General features: G+C 35.6%; 3 protein-coding genes across 3 annotated transcripts; 2 read left to right on the top strand and 1 right to left on the bottom strand.

Annotated features, from left to right (window-relative positions):
- The first annotated feature begins 492 nt into the window (after positions 1–492).
- Positions 493–2192, top strand: gfer (growth factor, augmenter of liver regeneration (ERV1 homolog, S. cerevisiae)). The gene is made up of 3 exons (XM_051100203.1): positions 493–716; positions 1346–1554; positions 1682–2192. Exons 1-3 carry the CDS (start codon positions 507–509, stop codon positions 1842–1844), a joined length of 582 nt encoding a protein of 193 aa, XP_050956160.1. The 5' UTR covers positions 493–506; the 3' UTR covers positions 1845–2192.
- A 3237-nt stretch (positions 2193–5429) lies between these two features.
- syngr3a (synaptogyrin 3a) lies at positions 5430–12390 on the top strand. Its single transcript, XM_051106700.1, has 4 exons — positions 5430–5655; positions 8041–8275; positions 8490–8635; positions 10303–12390. The coding sequence occupies exons 1-4, from the start codon at positions 5554–5556 to the stop codon at positions 10504–10506; spliced, it is 687 nt and encodes a 228-aa protein (XP_050962657.1). The 5' UTR covers positions 5430–5553; the 3' UTR covers positions 10507–12390.
- A 2944-nt stretch (positions 12391–15334) lies between these two features.
- Positions 15335–27687, bottom strand: znf598 (zinc finger protein 598). The gene is made up of 12 exons (XM_051106299.1): positions 27359–27687; positions 26500–26612; positions 24644–24773; positions 24340–24551; positions 23668–23885; positions 23463–23580; positions 23214–23389; positions 23020–23104; positions 19518–20353; positions 19275–19443; positions 18115–18259; positions 15335–16650 (listed from the first exon to the last, which is right to left on the bottom strand). Exons 1-12 carry the CDS (start codon positions 27671–27673, stop codon positions 16291–16293), a joined length of 2877 nt encoding a protein of 958 aa, XP_050962256.1. The 5' UTR covers positions 27674–27687; the 3' UTR covers positions 15335–16290.

The raw sequence follows: 27687 nt of genomic DNA, 5'->3' as shown, positions 1-27687 counted from the left end.
CTGGTTTGTTGTGCAAATAGTTTTACTATTTACTGTAAGTTGTTATTCGTCTCGTTTTTCCTTATAGCGGCTAATAAACCGGAAATCTCACCCATAGGCTTACTTCCGCGGTAAAGAAAAAGGTGGATACAGTTTATATTACGCAAAATAAAACTGTGCTAGATGACTAGTAATGTGATTGTGTGCAGAAATATGACAAAAACTAAACGTGGCCTTAGAACAAAACCATAAAACTGTAAATAGTTATTTTCAAGTAGTTTAAAAATTAAGGGTTTTATCTTAAATTAACTTTTATCCACCAACTGTTAATATTAAGGTAAGATGATTTTATGTATGAAAACAGAGTGTGTACGTTGTAAAATGTGTTTAGTGCAAACCGTAAATGGTTTGAGAGTGGCATGCCTTAAGTTTTGATATTTGGGCTTTTTTTCCAAGCTTGATTTGGTGGATTTTCTACGGAGATCTGGCAACCCCTCTGGTACATAACGCATCTTCCGATTTTAAACATGGCAGCTCCCGCGGGGTCGCGATACTCAACACAGAATAACGCGGGTATGGATGGCTTCCCGTTCCCCGTGGCTGGCAAACCACCCGAGGAAAGCCCAAGTAAGGATCAGCCCACTACCGGAGAGCCGAAAAAGAAACCGTGCCGAGCGTGTACGGATTTTAAATCATGGATGAAGTTGCAGAAACAGACGTCCTTAGCCTCAGTGCAGGTGAACAGACTGATCTGACATGCAAAGTATAACTATTACAACAGTTGTAGTTATACTTTGTGAATATCTTAGCTACTATAATAATATACCATGATTTGTTCCAGTGGTTCTCAACCAGGGGGCCTCAGGATGACATTTAAGTATTTACCTTAATACGTCATTAATGTAATAAATTCTTAATATAATAAAATTATATTATATATGAATAAAATTATAATGTAATAAAACCTAATTACAACAGTAAATAATAAAATTAGTAAGCTCTGATATAAATTAAAATGCTAAACAAACACAATATCAGGGTAAACTAAAATCATATGTCTTTATTGTTTTTGTTTTTATTTAAGGACATGCAGTTCTTTAAACTTTTGTAATCACAAAATGAATTGTGGTTAATTATTATAATATCTATCAATACTTTTAGGTTACATTAAGAAAAGTAGTTTGAAAACGAGCAGAATATTGTTTTAACAGAGAAGCCAATCATGATTATGGTTTCTGTTTAAAAACTATAGCTCAGTTACCATAGCATTGCATCAACCCAGAGATATGTTCGATTCCTAGGAAATATGTAAATGGATCTTACACAGTATTGTTGTGCTATATGTGTCATGTGATATGTTGAACAGGAGAGCAGGGCGGTGGAGGAGACTAAGCCCGTTGAATGCCCTTTAGACAGAGAGGAACTGGGCAGAAGCTCATGGTCTTTTCTTCACACTATGGCTGCATATTATCCAGACGCACCGAGCACGGAACAAAAGGGGGAGATGACACAATTCATCAATCTCTTCTCAAAGGTTTTCCCATGTGAGGAGTGTGCAGAGGACCTGAGATCAAGGTTGTCATTTATTGTAATATCATTTATTGTAATATATGGCTTTTATGTTTGTCTTTCAGCATTTCAGCAGAAGCACTGCAGTGTTTACATTAGTGTTTGGTAGCATATGTTTCTTGTTTCTTATCAGATTAAAAACGAATCAACCAGACACTAGCAGTCGGCACAACCTCTCACAGTGGCTGTGTCGCCTCCATAATGACATCAACGTCCGATTAGGCAAGCCAGAGTTTGACTGCAGCAAGGTGGACGAGCGATGGCGAGATGGCTGGAAAGATGGATCTTGTGACTGAAAACCTACAATCATGAACATGGACTAAATGCAGTCACACACTGATTATGTGGATTAGTCTTGTTTGTTGCAAGTGCCATTCAGGAGTCATGCGTAAACATGATACATGTTGACTTTGCACTAATTGATAGAGTGATTTATTGATATACAGTTGTCTGTACTGTGCTTTTAATAGAGAGTACTGCTGTCTACAACACTATGGTGTTATGGCCTATATTTTTTTGTAATTATTGAGCTCTTAGTTATTGTGAATAGCCCAAAGGCAACTGGATGAACTTGTCAAAATGCTTTCTTTAGTGCAGTAGTTGTCAACTTTTAACCACAAGGCCAGTAACTGAATATTCACCAAGATATTTCTGAGGCTTACACTATAAAAACAAAGCAGGTTGTTTTCAAAAATTTTATTTACGGAAACGTGGAGTGGCAATTAAAGGTACTCTCATGCTGTCCAAAATGTAGATGAGCTTGTTTCTTCATTAGAACAGATTTGGAGAAATTGAGCATTGAGCATTACATCACTTACCAATGGATCCTCTGCAGTGAATGGGTGCCGTCAGAATAAGAGTCCAACCAGCTAATAAAAACATCACAATAATCCACAAATAATGACCACAGTCCATCAATTAATGTGTTGTGAAGCAAAAAGATGTTTTTAGGGCTGTGAAATGATTAATCATGATTAATCACATCCAAAATAAAAGTTTGTGTTCATATAATATATGTGTGTGTGTACTGTGTATATTATGTATATATAAATATATACACACATATATATACATGTATAGTATATATAAACAATTTAGATTATATGTGTATATACAAATATTTTATATATAAATATAACATTTTTCTTAATATATACATGTTATTTTTATATACATGTATATATATATATATATATACATACACACACACACATATATATATGATTATATATATAATCATTTGTGTGAATTTATATATACATAATAAATGTACAAAGTACTCAAACAAAAATATTATGTCAACACAAACTTTTATTTTGGATGCAATTAATTGTGATTAATTGTTTAACAGCCCTAGTTTATAATAAACAAATCCATCATTATTTTAAGAACAGATAAAATAGTTTTCTATCCATAATATTTTTTCACTAAAAAAGTGTTAATATTTTTATTATTATTATTGTTATTTTAAATCATTTCAAGCAATCTGTGGTCCCCATGGAAGTGTGCTGTCTTTCCTAGTGGAATACCAATGGTTTAGAGGTCTCAATTCATCAAGAAGGGTTAAAAACAATTAATTGTTGGTCATGTTCAGTTGCATTAAGATTAAGCAGAGGCTCAAAGTCAATTCATTTGCATGATTATTTGCTGTCTATAAATGTGGCAAAGATAGGCTATTATATTACACTACCAGTCAAAAGTTTTTGAACACTAATTTAGTTTAATTTTAAAGAAGTCTCTTCTGCTCACCAAGCCTGCATTTATTTGATCCAAAGTTCAGCAAAAACAGTAACATTTTGAAATATTTTACTGTTTAACATAACTGTTTTCTATTTGAATATATTTTAAAATGTAATTTATTCCAGTGATTTCAAAGTTTACATTTTAGCATCATTACTCCAGTCACATGATCCTTCAGAAATCATTCTAATATTCTGAATTGTTGCTCAAAAACATTTATTATTATTATAATTATGTTGAAAACAGCTGAGTAGATTTTTTTCATGTTTCTTTAATGAATAGAAAGTTCAGAAGAACATTTATCATAAATAAAAATGTTTTGTAACATTATAAATGTCTTTTTTGCTATATAAAAGTAACAATTTCTATAATTTCTTTCCCCAAAAAATAAAAAATAAAATTATACTGACTTCAGGCTTTTGAGCGGTGTAGTGTATAATGTTACAAAAACGTTTTATTTCAGATAAATGCTGATCTTTGGATCTTTCTGTTCATCAAAGAATCCTGAAATAAATATACTTAACTGTTTTAAATATTGATAATAATAATAATCGTAAATCAAAAATCAAATCAAATGTTTCTTGAACAGCAAATCGGCATATTAGTAGGATTTCTGAAGGATAATGTGACACTGAAGACTGGAGTAATGATGCTGAAAATTCAGTAATAAATTACATTTTAAAATAAATTCAAATAGAAAAACAGTTATTTTAAACAGTGAACAAAATTACAGTTTGTGCTGTGCTTTGGATCAAATAAATGCAATGCAGGCTTGGTGAGCAGATGTGACTTCTTTAAAAAAAAAACAATAAAAATCTTACTGTTCAAAAACTGGTAGTGTCTATCCTAAATGCTATACCCTAATCTTCCCACACTGCTTTCCTAATTATGAAAAATCATTTTTATTTGCGTATTATTTATTTGAAGACTCTACCATTGCAGTGGAGAATGATAATGCCAGCATCACTGTCTTAGAATTGCATTCAGCCATGTGAAGAGCTAATGCTTTTAAAGGGGTCATTGGATGCCCATTTTCCACAAGTTGATATGATTCTTTAGGTTCTTAATGAAAAGTCTATAATATACTTTGGTTAAAAATTCTCAATGGTTGTGTAAAACAACACCCTTTTTACCTCGCCAAAATCAGCTCTGCAAAAAATCATCCTGTTCTGGTCGAGGCTGCTTTAAATGCAAATGAGCTCTGCTCGGCCCGCCCCTCTCTTCTCTCTGTGGAGTGACGAGCCTGTTTACTTTAGCTGTATTTAGCCGCTAAACTTGTTAACTAGCACATTATTAGGAAAGGCGATCGCAAAGATTCATAAAAAACCCTTATACTGACTTCTGCTGTAAGTGAAGCTGGATCACAAATGATTCGCGCGAACATAGACGGATATATGTTGATCGGGAGGCGCATTCCCTTCACAAACAAATGTAATCCACTGCATCTTCAGCGGCTCAGATGTCGGGAGTAAATGACGACCACTATGTTCATTATTACATCCAGCAACACAACACCTCAGTAGCTCAATCTGAGATATTGTTGTCTAACTTACATCCCTGCTCCGGCATTGAAACAAAGAGGTCGGACTGTGACAGCTGGTCTGAGGTAAGAGCTCATGTCAATCAACTATGGTGGGCGTGGCCTCTGTGGGTGTGACACCACAACGACAGGCATCTGAGAATGGCTCAATTTGAAAAGGGGATATTATTTTTACAGATTAATTAAAACCCACTGCATGGATTTTTATCATTATAGGGTAGATTTGTACATGCACTGCCAACACACATTAATGTTCAAACAACATGTAAAAGTGAACTTAGGATCGATGACCCCTTTAACATTTTCTTTTGTGTCCCTAATGACTTTTATTATATGCAATTTAAAAAAAAAAATATAGTCCTTTGTGTTCCACTGATTAAAGTAAGTCTCAGATTTGGGGTTAACTAATATTTTTGTGTGATATTGTTTTGGTTATGGAACAGTTATCTTCAAAACAGTACCTTATCCTTCATAAAATATAGGAAATCCTCCATTTGTTGTTAAAGCTGAGAGGCCCTGCTCTATGAAGTTAGCGGTCTCCCAGCTGAGGACGAGCTGTAGTCGGTAGATGTTGCTGTTGAGACAATGTAATACACAGAATCACAGAGAGATTGCGCACGCCTGTGACAGGCAGTGGGGTGTGTGAGCGTGTGTATGTGTGTGTGAGTGTGTGTGTGTGCCTACCTCGACCCACAGCCCAGAGCCTGAATAACAGTAGGAGGAAAATGGACGGAGTGGGTTCATTTGGCGCTGGGAGAGCCGGGGCTGCGTTCGACCCTATTGCCTTTCTCCAACAGCCGCAGACCATCCTTAGAATATTATCCTGGGTAAGACATTTATTTACCTACGAATAACCGTATCAGCCTAGAAGAGACAAATGTGCTCTGTGAGAATAACCCAGAACGTATCATAATCAGAACATTTTCATTACGCGCTCATTTAATAATTAAACGAGGTCACTGGGAAATATGACGCTCATATGGATATGCGTTTATTGCTCGTTTATATTGAAAATATTGACGTATTGATGTCATGAAGCGTATTTGCCTCTGGTGACGAGGTTACTCATGTGATTCCTTCTAGAATAATAAAACGAAAGCATGTATATAAATACTCGCGCTTATTCTTCAATCGTTTTGTTTGTTATGGCAGGAGAATGCATTCGTTTGTAACACCATTATATTATTAGGCTATGTATTATTTTTTATCCATAGGTCTATCTCTAGGCGTGACTCCAAAACAAGAAATAATATTTTTAAATACTGGCTATTTACGTTATTAAACCAATAAACGAGTCATATGTCACGGTTGAACGTTTCTCTATTATGCAATACGGTTTTTCAGTAAGAACATCATTATAGTGTGTCCCAATACATAGCGAGCTGCCTCATTATGAGCTATCGCATGTGTTTGAGCATCATTCTGTGTGTTGCTCAGAAATGCTGTCTACTTAGGCTGCCCACTAGGTTTTGAGCCGCAGCCACAGTCTGCTTCTATATGACCGGCGCCTCGATTCTGATTGGTTGATGCATTACTATACGCGCACGTACTGTTACTTCCATTTGATTTTATTTGCGTCAGACAAACACATCACGTGGACCACAGCTTTGTGCAATACAAGTCAAGGGCTTTTCTTTCTTCTGACAATAGGCTTTAATATCTTCTCAAAAAATAAAATAAATATTAGTACCTTAAAGTTACATTTAAAAGTATAGCCTATCAGTACTATAAAAGTCAATATTAGTACCTTTTGAAAACGTGACAGTTTTTTTTTTCTTGTGTACAGAACAATAGTTGGCCCTGCAGGTGGAAAATGTTGACTTATTGTCAACAGCAATGTTGAGACAATGTTGAGTTATTGTCTATTTAGAAAGCATTATGTTTATTGAATTGCGTTGTTTTGGTCAGACAACGGATCATATGTCTGTGTAAGTTTATATTTCTCTTTCATTTTGTAGCTTAATGAAATATTTCTTTATTTCTAACAACTGATTTGTAATTAAAAGAGCAATGTAATTCTAACATCAATTAACATTACTACATTATATAGCCTAATGCTTTTCTGATTATTAGTTAAGTTTGAAATTGTTAAAAAGTTAAAAAAAATGTCAAGCATACTACCAGTCAAAAGTTTTTGAACAGTAAGATTTGTAATGTTTTTTAAAGAAGTCTCTTCTGCTCACCAAGCCTGCATTTATTTGATCCAATGTACAGCAAAATCAGTAATATTGTGAAATATTTTTGCTATTTAAAATAACTGCTTTCTATTTGAATATATTTTAAAATGCAATTTATTCCTGTGATCAAAGCTACATTTTCAGCATCATTAATCCAGTCTTCATCACACATGATCCTTCAGAAATCATTCTAATTGAAGAAACGTTTTTTTATTAATATTACTAGCAATATTTAAAACAGCTGAGTACATATTTTTGAGGATGAATAGAAAGATCCAAAGATCAGCATTTATCTAAAATAAAATGCTTTTGTAACATTATACACTATACCATTCAAAAGCTTGGAGTCAGTATGATAATTTTTTACTATAATTTTTTTTTTGGAAAACAAATTATACAAATTAATACTTTTATTTAGCAAGGATGCTTTAAATTGATCAAAAGTGATGATGAAGACATTTATAATGTTACAAAAGATTTCTATTTCAGATAAACGCTGTTCTTCTGAATTCTACTTCACTGTTTTCAACATAATTTTAATATTAAATGTTTTTTGAGCAGCAAATCAGAATATTAGAATGATTTTTGAAGGATCGTGTGACTGGAGTAATGATGCTAAAAATTCAACTTTGAAATCACAGAAATAAATAACATTTTAAAATATATTCAAAAAGAAAACAGTTATTTTAAATAGTAAAAATATTTCAAAATTGTACTGTTTTGCTGTATTTTGGATCAAATAAACCCAGGCTTGGTGAGCAGAATTGACTTTTTAAAAACAAAAACCTAAAAAATTTACAGATTTTAGGTTGAAATGTATATATCATATAAAATGAAAATGTGTATATTATTTTTTTTACTATTAAATCAAGTTTTTGCATTTGCTTTTTGTTACAGTATAGGATGCTTCTGTCACTTCATGCCATATAATAATAGTATTTATTGTAATGGTTTTTAATGTCATTTATAATGGCTTTAACAGTGCCATCATGAAGAAAAAAAAAAAACACATCATGCGTATCTTTTCCCCTGCAGATCTTCTCAATGGTCGTGTTTGGATCCATAATAAATGAAGGCTACGTCAACCATGGCAGTGAGAGGCTCTATTGCGTTTTCAACAAGAACAACAATGCCTGCAACTACGGAACCACCATTGGGCTCATAGCATTTCTAGCATGCATTTTCTTCATTATCCTTGATGTGAAGTTCCAACAGATCAGCAGTATTAAAGACAGGAAGAAGGCGGTGATGCTGGACATTGGATTTTCAGGTAAACAATAAGAGCATGCCAAAACAGCCTGAGACTCTCTCTGTGACTGCTATTTTTAAGCGGTGAATTGTTCAAGGGGTCTGGCAATGATTCATGATCTCCAGAGAGAAGACATTTTGTATATTTATGTAAACATGGGGGGGCGGTATAGTAAACTATATTGACACTGCTACTCTAATATATTCTTCTTGTTGTATTTTGTGCATGATTACAGGCTTCTGGGCATTTTTGTGGTTCGTTTGTTTCTGCTTCTTGGCCAACCAATGGCAACGCACCACCCCAGATGAGCTGCCCTTAAATCAGGGCGCGGATGCTGCCAGAGCTGCCATTACCTTCTCCTTCTTCTCCATCTTCACCTGGGTAAATGAGTTTAACTATCTCTACACAGAATTCAAAACACATTTTATTAGTGCAACCGCCATTCTTTTTTAAAACTAAAGCTGAAATGGCAGGATATGCAGAACACAGTCCATGAGTAAGTTGTTATATCATGACCTATCTCATCGACATTAACTTGCTCTACATACTGGTTTCAGCCCTCAGGGGACGTGGGAACATATAATAGAATTACTTCCTTTTCCCTTGCCGCCATGAATGAGGATGAGAATAGTGTTTGGTGGTGTGTCCTGATGTGAATGAAACGGTGAAAAACCTAGGCTGTTTCTTACAGTTACTGAACAAGTGAAATATATATCCTGTCTTGATCTTTAGTAATTGTTAAATTAATATTTCATGTTTAAAAATACACAAACACACACATCTGTTTGTAATAATTTATTAATCTATAATATTTTAGTGGGAACCGTGATACACTACCATTCAAGTGTTTGGGGCAAGTAAGATTTTTTTTTAAGAATTTTTATTTTGTATATTTTTACTTTTATTGAGCAAGAACCCGTTCAAATGATCAAATGCGACAGTAAAGACATTTATAATGTTACAGAAGATTTATGATATAATCCTCCAAAAAAAAAAAAAAAGTTTTAAAAAAAAGTGTAATTTTTTTTGTATAAATATCTTACTAACCGCAAATATTTAAATTATATATACCGTTGAGGTCAAAAGTTTTCATACACCTTGCAGAATTTGCAAAATGTTAATTATTTTACCAAAATAGGAGGGATCATACAAAATGCACGTTATTTTTTATTTAATACTGACCTGAAAAAGATATTTTATTTCTAGTCTATAAGAGAAAATAATAATTTATAAAAATTACCCCATTTAAAGTTTACATACATTTAATTCTTTATACTATGTTGTTACCTGAATGATCCACTGCTGTGTATTTATTTTAATGTTTAGTGATAGTTGTTCATGAATCCCTGGTTTGTTCTGAACAGCTGAACTGCCTGCTGTTCTTCAAAAACATCCTTCAGGTCCCACAAATTCTTTTTCAGCATTTTTACATATTTGAGCCCTTTCCAACAATGACTGTATGATATTGAGATCCATCTTTTCACACTGAGGACAACTGAGGGACTCATATGCAACTATTACGGATAGTAATTATTAATAATTAATAATATTAAGGATATTATGCTCACTGATGCTTCAGAAGAAAACACAATGCATTAGGAGCCGGAGGGTGAAAACTTTTGGAATTTGAAGATCAGGGTAAATGTAACTTATTTTGTCTTCTGGGAAACATGTAAGTATCTTCTGTAGCTTCTAAAGGGCAGTGCTAAATTTAAAAAATATGATATTTAGGCAAAATAAGAAAAATGTACACATCTTCATTCTGTTCAGAAGTTTACACCCCCTGGTTCTTAATGCATCATTTTTCTTTCTGAAGCATCAGTGAGTGTCTGAACCTTCTGTAATACTACTGTAATAGAGCTCGCTCAGTTGTCCTCAGTGTAGGCACTTCATACCGTTTGCATGATTCAAACCCGTTTACCATTTGAACCAGTAGTAAAAAAGCGTTTGGTTTCTTCAGTACAAGTGGTCAGAGTTGGAAGTAGTTATTTTTAATGAGAGTTTGATATTAATGCGTGACTGTCATTTGAATCCTCGTTGTATTTCAGGCTGGTTTGACTGTAAGAGCGGTGCAGAAGTACATGCTAGGAACCGACATGAGCCTCTTCACCACAGAGCACATGGATGGCAACCCGCCCGTCCAGCCCTACCCCACTGGCACGAGCACCGAGCCCAACGACACATACCAGAGCCCACCCTTCACCGAAAACCTGGACTCCAACGCCCCAACCTACCAGGTGCCAATTTACTGAAACGGTGCCTAGCAAGAGTCCACATGCGATGTCATTGGTGTGTCAGAGTCAGTGTGGATGGCTGGCACTGGTCTTCAAACTGAAGTGGTGTGACAATGTTCATAGGTAGTACCGTTCTGTGAACTTCTGTACAAGAATCTGTTGATTGTGATTTCACTTTTGTTTGGAATATTACGTGTTAATTTATCAGCTGGAATGAAACCGTTCAAGGGTTATCAGTGTTGTTTAAAAATGAAAAAGGTTATGTTGCATGTGTTATATTTAGAGAGCTATGAAGTGCCATGCATCACAAACAATACCTTATGTATTCAGTTTCCATAATGCTGTTGGGTACTGTATATAAAGTGCAATATCTGAAACATGGAATCACCAAAACGTTCGACACATTTAAATGTTCTTCAGCTAAAAGCTTACGAGAGGTGGTCTTCCGAAAAGTGGGTGGAGTTTCGCTGTAGATAAGGGTGTCTTATGTATCAAAAGTGTGTAGAAAAGGTGTTGATTCAATGTTTGATTTAGTGAAGCCACTGAACGTGTTAACACATAAAGCCAGATATTATTTTGGAAGGATTTTTTGTAGCGTGAATACTTCTGACCGTATCAAAATATAAAGTTTAAATGAAACCCACTAAAAGGATTTCAAATAAATAATGATTTTTATAAAGGCCACAATCAGTTGGCATTTTAAAATTATAATTTGAAAAAAGATAAATTGGCTTTTAAAATAAATACTGTATGAATACATTTACAAACTTGGACAATGACACCACTTGGTATGTTTTAAACATTAGAAATCATAATTAAGAAAATAAAAGTTTTTTTTAAAGAAATTAATGTTTTTATGCAGCAAGGATACATTAAATTGATCAAAAGTGACAGTAAAGACATTTGAAATGTTACAAAATATTTCTATTTCAAATAAATGCTGTTCTTTTGAACTTTCTATTCAGCCCTGAAAAATATTAAGCAGCACAACTGTTTTCAACATTGATGATAATAAGAAATGTTTATTGAGCATCAAATCAGCATATTAGAATGATTTCTGAAAAATCATGTGACAGAAGACTGGAGTAATGATGCTGAAAATTCAGCTTTGCATCACATGAATAAAATACATTTTAAAATATAGTAATATAGAAAACAGCTATTTTAAATTGTAATAATATTTCACTATTTTTACTGTATTTTTGATCAAATAAATGCAGCCTTGGTAAGCAAAAGAGACTTTTTACAAAAAAAAAAAAAACTTTTAAACGGCAGTGCATATGCCAGTGGTTTGCAAAGTAATTTGTTTGGGACACCCTTCAGATATTCATCAGTTGGCTGTTGTTTAAAAAAAAAGCTGTTTGGTGACCATCATCAGTGCTTTGTCTGATATGTGGTAGATTTTGGTAATGTTTCTGTGTTCAGAGATAGGGCAACATACACAAATGATAGTGATTGTACTTCAATACATGTAAATGGAGTATGTTTGTGAAAGTGGTCAGGGTCTTGTGTTTCCTGTACTTAACTCTGCACTCCTGTTAAAATGCCTCATGGACCATTATTATGGGACAGTTTTGGAGTGACACTCACTGAGGTATGTTTTGCTGGATCAAAATTTGCACCTCTAAAAAGTATTCTAGACATGACGTGAAATTAAAAGCTTATTTAGTTTTTGTATTTGTACCCCATTGAAGGACAACGTGCAAAATTTGCATCAGTAAAAATGCCTTGACCTTGTCCATGACTCTTTTTAAATACATATTACATACTGTATCTGCAGGCAATATATCCCATCTTGTGATTGAAAGACGTACACTAAAGATTTGTCGTTGTCAGTCAGAATGTCTTCAGACTGCAGTTGTCAGACATTATGAAAATAAAGACATGTTTTTCATGAGTGGATCAGCTGTAATGTGTTCTTTTAATGACTCTCACACACCATTATGACACCATTATGTTCGGAAAGCCAGACCTTTCATTTAAAGAAATAAATTATACAAAAAAAAAAAAAAAAAAAAAAAAAAATTGCTGAAAATGTACTCACCCTCCATCCCACCAAGATGTAGATGAGTTTGTCTCTTCATCAGATTTGGAGACATTTAGCATTACATCATTTGCTCACCAATGAATCTTATGCAGTGAATGGGTGCCATCAGAATGAGAGTCCAAACATCTGATAAAAACAACACAATAATCCACAAGTCATCCACACAACCCCCGTCCATCAATTAATGTCTTTTGAAATGAAACGCTGCGTGTAGGGCTGTCACGATTATTCGATTCAGTTCAAGTACTCAATTTGAAAAAATCCTCGATTGAATTTTGTCTGTGCCGCTTAATCATCAAAATACCGGAAGCGGCACTTTCCACATGAAACACATTATTTGGCCGTTTTCCAAGGCTGCATGATTTTTAAACCCATTTAAAGTCAAAACAAAGCTGTTTAAGCTAAAGAGGGTTTGCACTTATGTCAGTTTGGTCAGTTACCTGAATGCGTAACGCAATACTCAGATGTAAACAACAGCATGAATTACATGGTTAATCTACAACTGAATGCGTTGTTCTGCTAATTTATGCTGTCTAAACCACAGAAAAAATGTGTGGAAGCTGCTAAATCATATAGAGAAGGACTTGGTAAACAGGAAAGGGCACAATATTTTGAAGTTTATAGGTGGTAAATATACGTACAAGCAGTATTAATTAAGATATTAGCCTAATATTTTACCTACCTGACCAGAAATGATAAGAACAAACACAAATCTTGTGAAGATTCTTGCACTGGAAATCCTGGTTCTGTTTCAGTTTGGCCGACCACAAACGCTTTTTGTTTCTAAGACTTGTCTCCTTGATTTGTTATAACTTTTGGCAGTCTAGTACTCCAAATGTTTTTTTTTTCGATCCGACCGATTAGTACAACCCAAAACATGACAATAATTCACTATTTTCAGCAGCAATAATCTGCGAGTTTCGTTCGGTTCAGTGGCATTGTTTACATTCAGCGCCGCCAATATGGCTGATTGATGACGCATAGTGAAAACCCTCACAAAGGGGACGATTCAGTTAAATAAATATGCGATGCAGGTTTAATTAATGAGCTTAATTATTTACATGAGTGTAGGTTACTACGTGCGGCTCCCTTCACAGTGAAAAAAAAACTGTTCCACACCAACTGTTATGATTATCATTTACATGTGAACGCAGCGTCCGCCTTGGTAAATCATTTGTAAGGTAAATCATTTATAAAACTACGCAAACACAGGAGAAGACACCATTTATCTTTCTGGATAAGATAACTTTTAACTGTTCATCGCGATTTCAAAATAAAAACTGTTCACAACAAGCCTGTGATGACGCGTTTCAACGGTCATCATCATCATAAATCCTTTAAAGTTTTTTATATTTAGATTTTTAAAAATATATATGTACATTTATAACATTATACTTTCTATTATATCACTTTTTCATCAAGTTACAAAAAAAACTAGTTAACGCTATTTGAGGGTTTCTAGTGCCACGTCTATGGGAGGGGCGGTAAATTTGACATTGCTCTCTCTTCTGACTACCGATATCAGTCTAGCTCATTTTTTTCCTTTGATTGAAAGTCGTGAAAACACTATCGTGTAGTTTTTCTTTTGCTATTTGAACAAATGAGAAAGCAAAAAAATTATTTGTGGTACTCTCCCATTCACTGCTCTCAGATTTTACCCAACTATGATGACTTCCGCTATGAGAAACCCGGAAATGTGAGAAAGGTCCATCGTCGGAATAATGGACAGATTACTAGATTACCAAGATAACTGTTAGTGACAGCCCTAGCTGCGTGTTTAAAGACGTTTTTAACTGCGAAATATTACTCAAAGCTGAAAGTCCTCTATCCATAATACTGTAATTTTTTCCCAATGACAAATCGTCTGAATCAGGAGAGAAATATGCAGAGATCAAGCAACGATTACAAGCAAAAACAGTCCAAAATAATTCTAAAACATTAATGGATTGATGTTGGTGAATAATATGAGAAGACAACAGGGGATGGACTTTCTCACTGGAGGAAGCGTTATTATGGATTATGGACTTGGCCAGAAGCAGTAGTTTAAAGTTAAAACACCTTAATAATAGATTTGTTTATTACAAACACACAGCTTTTCACAACACAAGATGTTAACTGATGGACTAGAGTCGTGTGGATTTATTGTGACGTTTTTATCAGCTGTTTGGACTCATTCTGACGGTACCCATTCACTGCAGAGGATCAATTGGTGAGTAAGTGATGTAATGCTGAATTTCTCCAAATCTGTTCAGATGAAGAAACAAACTCATTTACCTCTTGGATGGCTTGTGGGTAAGTATATTTTCAGCGTATTTTTATTTTTGGGTGAACTATTGCTTTAATTCTTAAAGTAGTTAATTGTACTGATACATCCCAATGTTATTTAGTTTAAAAAGAAAATTTGAAAAGCTATGAAAAGTAACACCCTAAGATCTGTTGAAATTGACATATGTCAGATGAAGCATGTTAAAGGTGTAGCTTTCTCAAACATTACCCTCTCACCCTCATATTGTTCAAACTTGTATGAGTTTCTTTCTCCTGTGGAACATAAAAGGAGATGTTTGGCAGAAAGACTTTCACTTTTACTGAATGAAGAAATGAAAGTGAATGTTCACTAACATCACTCCCTAATAGCTTAATGTCTCCTTTGGCATCCCATGTAATAAAGGGTTACTTTTCATTTTTTAGTGAACATTTACTCTAAATATCTCTGTAGTTAACATTTTTAAGTGTATGTTGCACAAAACAATCAGATGAAGCACAGAGACTGGAGCTGGAATAACTTAATGTAGAGGTTGATGACGTTTGACCAGCATTTATTCTGCAGATATGTCCTGACACATCGCAAATTGTTGACTACAGGGTCGTGGCACAAAGAGCAGTTCCTGAAAGAGAGATGAGAAAAGGTGGCCGTACCGAAGTCTCAACAGTCTCAACTCCGTGGGAGTGTGAAGAAATATTCAAGAGGCACAAGCACAATGGTAATTAAAAATGTAACCAAAAAAAAAAAAAAAAAGAAAGAATGATCAATCTTAGTATTTTAGACAAAACATTCTGTGGTCTGATCCCATCTGCTAACGTTTTAAAACGTCCCTCTGTTTTTCTGTATATTTGAAGGCTTCCTCGCACTGATTTAATTGTGTAAAGACAATCACATATGGCCTAAAAAGTGCCGAGCCGTGCATTTCGTTCCCTGGCTTGATTGTTTAATTGCAAATTATTTACACAAACAAACATTCAAAAATGTCAGTTTGTCAAAAATCAGTTGACAGATCACTGTAGCTTACTGTAAGAAAATGCTATATATTAACCATTTTATTTTTTTGTACTGTAGAGTTTGTAAACAAATGAAAAATTAATAAATTTCAATCCACCGGCAGGAGCATTTGGAAATAAATAGGTTATTTTTCAAAGGCAGCCAACTTTACCAAAAAAAAAAGGACCATGCTAACAGCACTGGAAAAACCTGATGAAAAGATGAACTTGAGGTGTAATAAATGAATCGACGTTAGAACTCAAGCTTTCAAGTAGATTTAACAGTTTCTCTTCAAAACAGTTACAGTTCCACTTGCACAGGTTTGATCATTCCCCTTCGAAAAAAGGTGTCGTCAAAACTTTCCGAACCTAAACAATCCGAGTAAACATTACCACTGCAGCTCAGACAACCCCTCATCCTTTCAAGCATCTTGCCATTATCCTGGTGCAGCACCAGGTCCTGTGTCACAAGAGAGCTCTGGATGTGCATTTGCTGGCAGCTAGCTGATAATCTTGCTTATGGCCTGTAAAGAGGGGAAGTCATCATCGCCGATGTGTAGGGTCTTATGGGTGTTGAAGTCTTTCATATCCAGCACCTGTTTACAGGTGGGACACACTTGGCAGTCCAGCTCCAGGCTGTTGCTGGTGGTGCCTGTCTGCCAGGCTTTCTTTTTGTTTTTTTTGGGCTTGGAGCCTTGCTGCTGTTTCTCCAGAGCTTTAAAGTCTCCGTGGGCAGTGAGAAGCTCCTGTTGCTTACGAGTGTCTGGTAGGAGAACCAGCAGCTCGTTGAAAACCCTGTTGAAATTCTCTCCCAACAGCTCCTGGCAGCTTTTATAGTACTGGACAGCAGGTATTAAACCCTGGTTAAGAGGAAAGAGAGTTTATTATCCAATAAAGGACAAATATTAGAGATCAAGGGATAGATGACCCAAAAATGAAAATTCTGTCATTAATTACTCGCCCTCATTTCGTCCTTTGTTCATTTTCAGAACACAAATTAAGACATTTCTAAAGAAATCCAAGAAGTTTCTGACCCTGCATAGATGGCAACACAACTGACACGTTTAAGGCCCAGAAAGGTAGTAAGGACATCATTAAAATGGTCCATGTGACATCAGTGGTTCAACCTTAAATGTTCTGAAGCTACAAGAATACTTTGTGTGTGAAACAAACTAACAAAAATTTCAACAAGTTCTACACATCGCATTCTGGCGTTCTGAACCATGGTACTGCTGTGAAAGTGTGGCACAGACTGACACAGAAGAGAAGAAATAGTTAAATAAAATGGTTATTTTGTTTTCCTTGCGTACAAAACGTATTCACATAGCTTCATAAAATTAAGGTTGAGCCACTGATGTCACATGGACCATTTTATCGATGTCCTTACTACCTTTCTGGGCCTTGGACGTGTCTTAATTTGTCTGTGTCTTAACATTCATTTGTGTTCTGAAGATGCACGAAGGTCTTACAGGATTGGAACAAAATGAGGCTGAGTAATTAATGATAGAATTTTCATTTTTAGGTGAACTATCCCTTTAATGGGTAATCGACAAGATGTATAAATGGATTTTAAAGGAGTTCACTTCCAGAACAAAAATTTACTCACACCCTTGCCATCCAAGATCATGTCTTTCTTTCTTCAGTCGTAAAGAAATTGTGTTTTTTGAGGAAAACGTTTCAGGATTTCTCGCCATACAGTGGACTTATATAGTGGCTGCGAGTTTCAAAATGTAGTTTAAATGTTTAGTAGTTTAAAATTTAGTAGTTTAAAAATTTCAAAACTTCCAAAATGTAGTTTAAAAGCAGCTTCGAAGGGCTCTAAACAATCCCAGCTGAGGAATAAGGGTTTTATCTAGCAAAACAATCTGTTATTTTCTATTTATATACTTTTTAACCTCAAATGCTTGTCTTGTCTCTGTGTGAACTCTGTGCATTAGAGATAGGCTATGTCAAAAAATCTTATTTTCTCCTCCATCTTCAAATTTTTGTTCTAGAAGTGAACTTCTCCTTCAATGAACAGATTTTAGATCTGTGTAATGTGTAAGGTAGTGTGTTTCATAGGTCTGATATTATTGGGTCACTGGTTTCAACTATTTTTAAACATTTTTTCTTCACTAGTTCATTTTAAAGGGCATATATTTTGGAAATAATGTATATAAAATATTACATGTCTTAACAAGCTTATACAACTACATGGTAATTACAAAAGAAATCTGTTTGAATTAACAGAACTATTATCTAATAATATGCAGGACTAATATGAACTATTGTAATACAATACTGGTTAACAAATGTAATGGAAATGGACTTGGTTTGATAGTTACCTGTCTAAATTGGCCTGAATAGTTTTTGAACTCATTGAACTTTGTTTCATCATTTTGAAGGAAATTTTTAATAGACTGAATAAGGTCCATGTTTCTCTGCTGGAAATTTTCAGGTATGAGGTAGGATCCAATAGCAGGTGTAACTCTGAAAGAAAACACAATGTCTAATGAGATAAAACACTTCATCACTTGATTTTTACATTAAATAATGATAAATTAATACATTTTGGTGAAAAAATTGCTTTCAAATCTAAATATATTTTAAAACGTAATTCATTTCTGTGATGCAAAGCTGAATTTTCAGCATCATTACTCCAGTCTTCAGTGTCACATGATCCTTCAGAAATCATTCTAATATGCTGATTTGCTGTTCAAGAAACATTTCTGATCATCTTGTAAAATCTTGTATTATTCTTATTTAATGAAAGTGTACAGTAAAATAAATGTACATCAAATGTTCACTTTGAGCAGTTTTGTGTATAAAGTGCAATATAGAAAATATTGTTAAAGGGATAGTTCACCCAGAAATGAAAATTACCACATGATTTACTTACCCTCAAGCCATTCTAGGTGTATATGACTTTCTTCTTTCAGACGAATACAATCAGAGTTAACATAAAAAAAAAAAAAAATGTCCTGGCTCTTCCAAGCTTTATAATGGCAGTGAATGGGTTTTGAGATTTTAAAGCCCAAAAAAGTACATCTTTATTGGACTTCTTGGACAAAATCTCAACAGCCATTCACTGCCATTCTAAAGCTTGGAAAAGTCAGGCCATTTTTTAATATAACGGATCATTTTCATCTGAAAGAAGAAAATCATATACACCTAGGATGGCGGGTGATTGAGGAATCATAGAGCAATCTTAATTTTTGGGTGAACTGTCCCATTAAATAATATTTCGACATTTTCTGGTTTTCAAAAAAATCTCCTAATTAATAAGATGAACTATAACTATTGCTAAAGTATTTTATATTCGGGCATTCCATTAACATGCTCTCAGATAATGTAAAAAAAAAATAATAATAATAAATTACTGGTTGACATAAATAGTCAACTGTCATGCACTAAAAATATAACTATGACTCAAACGGGGAACACCACTTCCTCCCCACATCTCACACACCACACATATATAACAGTGCACATCACGTTCACTAACCTGTTAACAGCAGGCATTGACGATTCCACCACATTACTGTTGAGCGGGATGCCGGTGAATCCGGGGGGAGGTTTACTGACAACAGGCCCAAGGCCAGGAGGAGGAGGAGGAGGAGGAGGAGGAGGCGTCGCACTCTGAGTGCTCTTCAACGGAAATGCACTTTTAAAGCCTGAAAACACAAGTAAGCACTTAAAAGCAATGCAAATTTGGGCAATGTCTCTTTTAGGAAAGAAAACCGCTTACCAGGTGGAGGTTTTCTGGAGATAAGAGCTGGAAATTCCTCTTCCTTGGGTGGAGGAGGTTGGTCGTTTACCGGCTGCTTTAAAGGGGAAGGAATATTTTCAGGAAATGATGTACAGGACAGTGCTTCTGCTGGCTTCTCTGAGAGTCCATTTATAAATGAGTTTGTTTTGGAGGGGAGACCGTTGTCTGGTGGCTTCGTCTCAGGAACGTTCTCTTTGTGAGCCATTTTGGACACAGACTCGGGAGTGTGTGACGGAGAACCAAGAGATGAAGTTGTGGCTTGCTTCTTTTTCTTATTGGTTTTGGGGTTGGGCTGAGATGAGCCACCTTTTACCGTCAACAAAGTGGAGATGTCAAGCATAGTTGGCACCGTGCGGATCTCCTGAGCCGTTTTACCGGTGTGGGGGTCCTCGTCATCTGATGATGACGGACATTTGACTTTAGGTGGAGCTTTGTGGGTTTCAGCAGAGGTGAGCTTCTTTTTGCGGCGAGATGAGGAGGCAGTGAGAGGCTGAGGCACACTTCCACTGGGTGGTGGATCACTGGCAGACAGAATGGATGATGAGACCGTAGGAGCCGTTTTGGTAGCCAGAACCACAGGTTTATTGGAAACCACAGAAGGTTTGCTTCCAGCTTGAGACCAGGCTGATGCTGCGTTTGACTGGGGCTTCATTGGTTTGATTTTGGAGACTAGTGCAGGAAAGTCCTCCTCTTGGAAGGATGAATGTTTCTTGGGTTGATTTGTGTATGCAGGCGTCATTGGAGCGGAAACTACTGAGCCAGACAAACTTGGAAAGTCATCTTCCTTCAGGGAGACGGAATTTTGTTTGATCTTGCTGCAACAATACAGAGACAGACATTGTAAAAAACTGATCTGATTAAACTCAGTGTTTAATACCAGATTTATTAATGGTGCTTGCCCATGATGCCAACATGTTTCTTGCTGTTGCTGTTGTATATACCTACCACCATGACTTGCTGATAATCTGACTGGCAAAAATGGCTAACATCATTTCCTGTTTTGTTCGGTCTATTTTTGTTGGTTGCACCATATGACTTTTATTTGGTAGACATAATAAACGATTATGGCAAAGTACTTAAGGATTCATTTTTAAGAAATCAGAGGCCCCTTTCTTTTATGATTTCAGAACAGCTGTATCAGCATGACATTTGTTAATTTATGCCCATTTAAAAAACAATTTAAAACAGAGACACATTATGAAAATAGAAAGCGGTGTATGTTTTGCATGTTGGTTGCACCATGTGACTATGATTTGGAGGAAAAAAAGCTATTTTTATGTAATAATAATAATAATAATAATAATGATTTCAGGTAGTGTTAATTAATATTTATAAAGTATTATATATGCTCACCCATCATTAATCGACCTCAAATATGGGTTTTCATCTGAGAGGTGTATGTAGTAGCGAATTTACATGGCAGCTCAATCCAACTCTAACCTAGAAAAATGTGCACCATTCAAGTGTTTGTGCAGAGTGTGTTAGCTGAACAGTAACCCGGTGCGGTCACTTGCTCTTAAAATTGTCATTTTTGGTCATACAGATAAAATTAATACATCTTTTGAATTTGTAAAAACTCTACATTTATTTGTGTGCACTCACAATAAAAACAAAATGTTGCGCTTTTGTAAAATAATGAAAGCATACAGGATGCGCTTTTTTCCGTCTCGGTCTCTGTGAACTTGAGCGCAAAACTTCAAAACTCTGTATATTCTTGCCTTACAGACATGAAAAATATATCTACAGAGAGTGAAATGTCTACTTTTAAATGAACCAATTCAAATAGAAAAATATTCTCAAATTACGTAATCCGTATGAAACACGTATCACTACCACAGAGATGACGAGTCACTGTCGCCGACTTCATCTCTTAAGCCGAAAACAAAGAAAGCGCTAGTTTATTAATCAGTTATTAAAACGTTAATGCAGTCTCCTAGCTGTTTTTACCCTGACACATTTATAATTATAATATCTGCCGGTGAGCTGTGGCAAGCTTTTTTGTGCGCTTAAGCGCTTATTGGGCTATGTGGGCAATTAAAGGCTCATTATAATGATTTGGTTTATTATACAACATGCAACTAATAGTTGACTAATGCTTAAATTGAACGACTACTAGTCAACCAGAAAAATCTTTAGTCGAGGGCAGCCCTACTGAGATGTTACTTATGTCACCAAATTAAACAATTTTAATTAATTAATACATTTGGACAGGGTACTTGTATGTATGTTCATGAGAGATTGGAGTTTCAGCAGATGATGTAAGACATAGGCGTAGTGTAAGCTCCAGTGGGAAGTGACAAAACAAAAACGGCTGGGTAAAAAAAAAAAAAACTCTCCTCTTGGCTTACATTGAAATTCTCAGATATTTTTCTTTACTAATCCTTGTTTTGTACTTTTAATTTGTTACCTGTGTTTTGTTTTTCTCTGTCCTCCATACTTCTGCATTCATCACCACGTTCACCTACGTCACCCGCTGGAACACCACTCTCTCATGAATGTGTGTACGACAGTTAGCGGAAGCTAGAGATTACGGTTTATAAAGTTGTAAATATGGATATTTTTCTTACACAAACACATTGCTTCTCCTCAGAAGGCCTTTATTAACCCTCTGGAGCTGTGTGGAGTACTTTTTATGATGGATGGATACACTTTATTGGACTTCAAAATCTCAACACCCATTCACTGCCATTATAAAGCTTGGAAGGGTCAGGACATTTTTTAATATAACTCTGATCATTTTCATCTGAAAGAAGAAAATTATATACACCTAGGATGGCTTGAGGGTGAGTAAGTCATGAGGTAATCCTCATTATTGGGTGAACTGTCCTATTAAAGGCTCATTATTATGATTTGGTTTATTATACAATGTGCGACTAATAGTTGACGAATGCTTAAATTGAACGACTACTAGTCAACCAGAAAAATCTTTAGTCGAGGGCAGCCCTACTGAGATGTTATGTCACTGAATGAAAAAAAAAATTGAATTAATGAATACATTTGGACAAAATAGTTAATCAACAAAGCAAGCACCAATAAAAAAAATAAATAATATGTGGCCCTGGACCACAAAACCAGTCTTAAGTCGCTGGGGTATGTTTGTAGCAATAGCCAAAAATACATTGTATTGGTCAAAATTATTGATTTTTCTTTTATGCCAAAAATAAGTAAAGATTAGGTTTCATTAAGATATTTTGTAAAAATAAAATTCCTACTGTAAATACATCAAAACTTAATTTTTGATTAGTAATATGCATTAGTATGAGCTTTTCATTTTTTGCACCCTCAGATTCCATATTTTCAAATAGTTGTATCTCGGCCAAATATTGTCCTGTCCTAACAAAGCTTATTTATTCAGATTTCAGATGATGTATAAAAGCTGGGACCCTTATGACTGGTTTTGTGGTCCAGGGCCACATATTAGCATTCCTACATGGCTAAAATACATAAGTGACCAACCTTACTAAAAACAGGACAAACCTACCTTTGAACTGGGGCTGGAGGTGCAGCTGCCCCTAAAACTGGGAAGTCTTGACCAGCCAAAGAGGGATTATTCTTTACTGATCGAGCTGAAATATATTCAAACATACAATCTCATCAACTTCTCCAAAATTAATAAATGAACAAAAAATACAATAATTTACTATTATTATAATATCATATTTCCGATTGCCATACCTTGCATTTCGTTCGTCTGCTTGGCAGTGCCTCTGTTGTTTCTCATGTCATCAGGCTCCGTTTTTTCTTCTTTGCGTGGCTTCTGAGTGATTCTCTCTTGCACATGGCTTCTCTCTTCCTGGCGGCTGGCCAACGAAGCTCTCAAAGCAGCGGCTATCTCTCGGTCTTCTTCCTCTCTGAGGACGACAACTCTCTCAGTCTTCCACAAGCTCTCTTATATGTCAGAATGCAGCACTGAAGAGGACCTACCGATTATATCTCCAGCTCCTGACATTCTGCGGTCCTCCATGGGCTCGTCCTCTTCCTGGTCTTCCCTGTCTATTGAAGCGATCCACTTCATCATAGTCATCGCCACCAACCATCAGACCTAAAAGATGACATCCAAATAGGCTTGATCAAGGCATGCGGCCTCTAAATTATATCCAACTCACAGAAAGAGCAAATTCAGCTTTACCGTCATTTCTTCGTTGCTGTCTTGGTGCATAGTTGAACTGAATGTCGATTTGGCGATTCTGCCGTGCCTCGGCCCGGTTTTTGCTGTGGGCAGCAGCTTTGTGAGCCTTATAGTCAATCTCCGTGCGGAAAGCATGAGTGAACTGCTCTGTACTGCAGCGGCCCTCCTCGCAGAGATAATGGCTCTCTCTGAAGTGCTCGCTGAGGTACTTGTAGTCACTATAGGACCAAAAAAAGTAAATTAAATCAATTAACATTTACATTCTGTGAAAAGTACAAAAATACTGCTATGAAGTCTGCATGTTCTGCAGGTCTCTGTGTAAATGAGTAACCCAATTAGTACACATACTGAAGCATCAGTGATGCTTGTGTGCGTTTTCAGCATTTTCTGCTGTCTCACTGTATGAGGACATAAAATTAATCTCCAGAGCTGCTCCAAGAGTCACTTTTTAATATTTTTTAAAATTCTCCCTACTTTTTATGATCTGATGATTTGATGTCTACACCACCCCTTTCAATCAGACTGAAATTTCATTAGAAATGAGCTCATTCAGATCAATTGAGGGGTTTATATGAAAAGCTTTTCAGTTCAATTGAGCCCATTTGGGTGTATGTAAACATAGCTATAGTGAGTTGCATCTGGAAATAACCACGTTTCAGCTGCCGTTTTTACCTGTAATACTCCTGAGCTCCATCTGCGTCGCAAAAATGGCAGAAGTAATGATCTCGCCGCAGATGCTTCAATAGCTCATCGTTGTCCAGGTATCGATCATCACAGAATTTACAGAGCGGATGCCCACGATGCGAGGTATCATCCGGGTCCCCTTGCGTTCGATGTCGAGCCAGGTCTTTCCGATTGTACCACTTTCGCTCGTACGAGAATATCTGTACACAGAGCGAACCATTCATTGTAGTAATAAGGAGTGTGCAAACAAACTAAGAATTCATTAAAATGCAAATAAAATGCAATACTCTACCTTCAGGTGCTTTGCACATAACTTGCAGCAGAAGAGTTCATGTTGTTTCCGCATATGTTGCTCTAATTCTTCAAATTTGGAGAACACTTTTGGTTCTGGGCATTGCGGACATTCATGCAACAAAATCTTCCTGCAATTGTTGTAAAAGAAAAAAAAAAAAAAAGAAACTTCAAACACTGTTGATATTAAGATGACAAAGAGGTGAGGGCAAAGTAGTGAAATTAATATTGGTAACACTTTACAATAAGTGTTTGTTAACATTATTTAATGTATTAACTAACATGAACGAACAATGATCAATACATTACACTATTTATTAATCTTTGTTAATGATAGTTAATAAAAATACAGTTGTTCATTGTTTGTTCATGTTAGTTCACAGAGCATTAATGTTAACAAACAACTTGTGATTTTAATAATGTATTAGTAAATGCTGAAATTAACATTAACGAAGATTAATAAATGCTGCAGAAATACTATTCATTCTTAGTTTATGTTAACATGAATCTTACTGTAAAGCGTTACCGTTATATTAATATAGTCAAAGACCTAAATGCACCTTTTATTTAGCATGTAAACTGCCAATGTCAGAGTTGATTAAAAACTTATTCAACTCATGTCATGTCAAATTCTAAAATGTCAAAAAGACTGTCATTTTTTATAGATTTAAATATTCTCACAACATAAGGTAAGGTAGGTAAACATTACAGTTTACTACAGTGAACTGTTACATTATTTTAATAATGCAATATGTTTTGGTATGTATAAGCATAGTTTTAAAATATATCTCCCTTGTGATTCTTCAGAAAAAATGTGGGATTCCAGCCTAGATTATTTATTTTCAACAGAATTTCTTATTTTATTCATACATTAAATATTTTCAATCTACAATGAACATTTAGTTGAAATGATTACTGAGCAAATACATTCATATATAGTCTCTTTTGCTCACCAAGTCTGCATTTATTTGATCCAGAGTACAGCCAAAAAAAAAAAAAAAAAAAAAAAAAAAAAAAGATTTTGGAAATATTTTTGCTATTTTAAATAACTCTTTTTCTATTCAAAACTAAACTTTTAGTTTCATTACCCCAGTCCTCAGTGTCACATGAACCTTCGGAAATGTTTCTAATATGCTGATTTGCTGTTTATGAAACCTTTATTATTATAATTATCAATATTTAAAACAGCTGAGTACATTTTTTTCAGGATTCTTTGATGAATAGAGGGATCCAGAGATCATTTATCTGAAATAAAAAGCTTTTGTAACATTATACACTATACCATTCAAAAGCTTGGAGTCAGTATAATTTCTTTTTCGGGGAAAGAAATTATAGAAATGAATACATTTAATCAGCAAAGATGCTTTAAATTGAGCAAACATGATGATAAAGACATTTATAATCTTACAAAAGATTTCAATTTCAGATAAATGCTGTTCTTCTGAAATTTCCATTCATAATAGAAACCTGAAAAATGTCTACTCAGCTGTTTTCAACATAATAATAATGATTCTTGAGCAGCAAATAAGAATATTAGAAAAAATTCTAAAGGATCATGTGACACTGAAGACTGGAGTAATGATGCTAAAAATTCAGCTTTGAAACCACAGGAATAAGTTACATTTTAAAAATATACTCAAACAGAAAGAGTTATTTTAAATAGTAAAATATTTAACAATTTCACTGTTTTTCAGTACTTCGGATCAAATGAATACAAGCTTGGTGAGACTTTAAAAAAACATTAAAAATCTAACTGTTCAAAACCTTTTGACTGGTAGTGTATTAACTATGTTAAAAGAGCTCAGAAAACACCAAGATATTTTTTCTAATCCATGCTGAAGAAAAAAACCTTCATACCTGAACTGTGCATATATCTTTCCATCTGCAAAATAGATGTCATATTTCTTCTCACACTGATATTGATGAATGTTCAGAGCGACAAAGGGTTCAAGTTTCTTGATGAAGACCACCTGGAAAAATAGAAGAAAAAAAAAACTTCCTTATAGAGCATGAACAACGTTGCCAATTAAGCAAAAAGCACTAAAAGCCTTGCTGATTAATGTATTCGTGCTTAACAGGCAAATTAGAGAGGGGAGACTCGTGACTGATTGTTGAGTGAGTCACTACTGTCAACATGCCGTCGCACTTTGACAGGTTGTCAAAGAAAAGCACACGTCTAGTAGATTCTAAGGGGAGTTATCTGAAGCGGATTACATAACAGCACAATTCAGCTGAGCTGTCCCAAAATCATGTCTTAAACACTAAAAACTACTTTTTGAAAACTTAACTTTGCTCCTGATATACCCTTGCCCGTCACATATGTTAACCCACGTGAAATAAACTACACCGTGAAGGACGTCGCCAACAAGTGCAGGTTGTCACGGGAGACGTCAGGCAATAAATCACAACTGAAAAGCTAAACCAGCTCACCTTTACACTAAACTCTAGTCTTCGAGTTTAACTACAATCAAAAACACAAGTCATAACAACAATTAGTCAAACAACTATTACCTAAGAAGACACAACTGAACAAACGTTAAACTTTTTCTTGACAACTTATCGTCACTCCTAGCGACGCGACAGACACGGCCGCTCCCATGATAAGTCGACACGCTAGTTACTGGGAGCGGTGTAGCTCTGCTCTGCTGTGCTGTGAGTAAATGCGGTGTAAAGCAGCCGAGGCCTGCGCTCGCTGCTGGAGGAGAGGCGGCGGCACCTTGTCGAGCTGTTCCCGGCAGACGGCGCAGTACTTCTGCTCGCACAGCACCCGCATCTTCGTGGAGCAGCGGTAACACACCGGGTGATCGCATTTCCCCACCGCGAACATGTCGATGTCCTGGCAGCACAGCACGCATGTGCTCTCCGTGTCTTTCTTAGGGACGAACTCCATATTGATAGAAGGCACTGGCTGTGTGTGCTGGATTTTTCTCGGTATAATCCGTTTGGATTTCGAGGGCTTGTAAACGACAGTACGGGCAGTGAGGCCGGGTGAAGCGCGCTCCTGTGTGCGTAAGCGCTCAGCGCAATGCATTGTGGGAACCGATC

This window comes from Labeo rohita, chromosome 3 (assembly GCF_022985175.1).
Source record: "Labeo rohita strain BAU-BD-2019 chromosome 3, IGBB_LRoh.1.0, whole genome shotgun sequence".
NCBI lineage: Eukaryota > Metazoa > Chordata > Actinopteri > Cypriniformes > Cyprinidae > Labeo > Labeo rohita.
The sequence above is the reverse complement of the archived record's forward strand: the minus strand, read 5'-3'. Positions and strand labels throughout refer to the sequence as shown.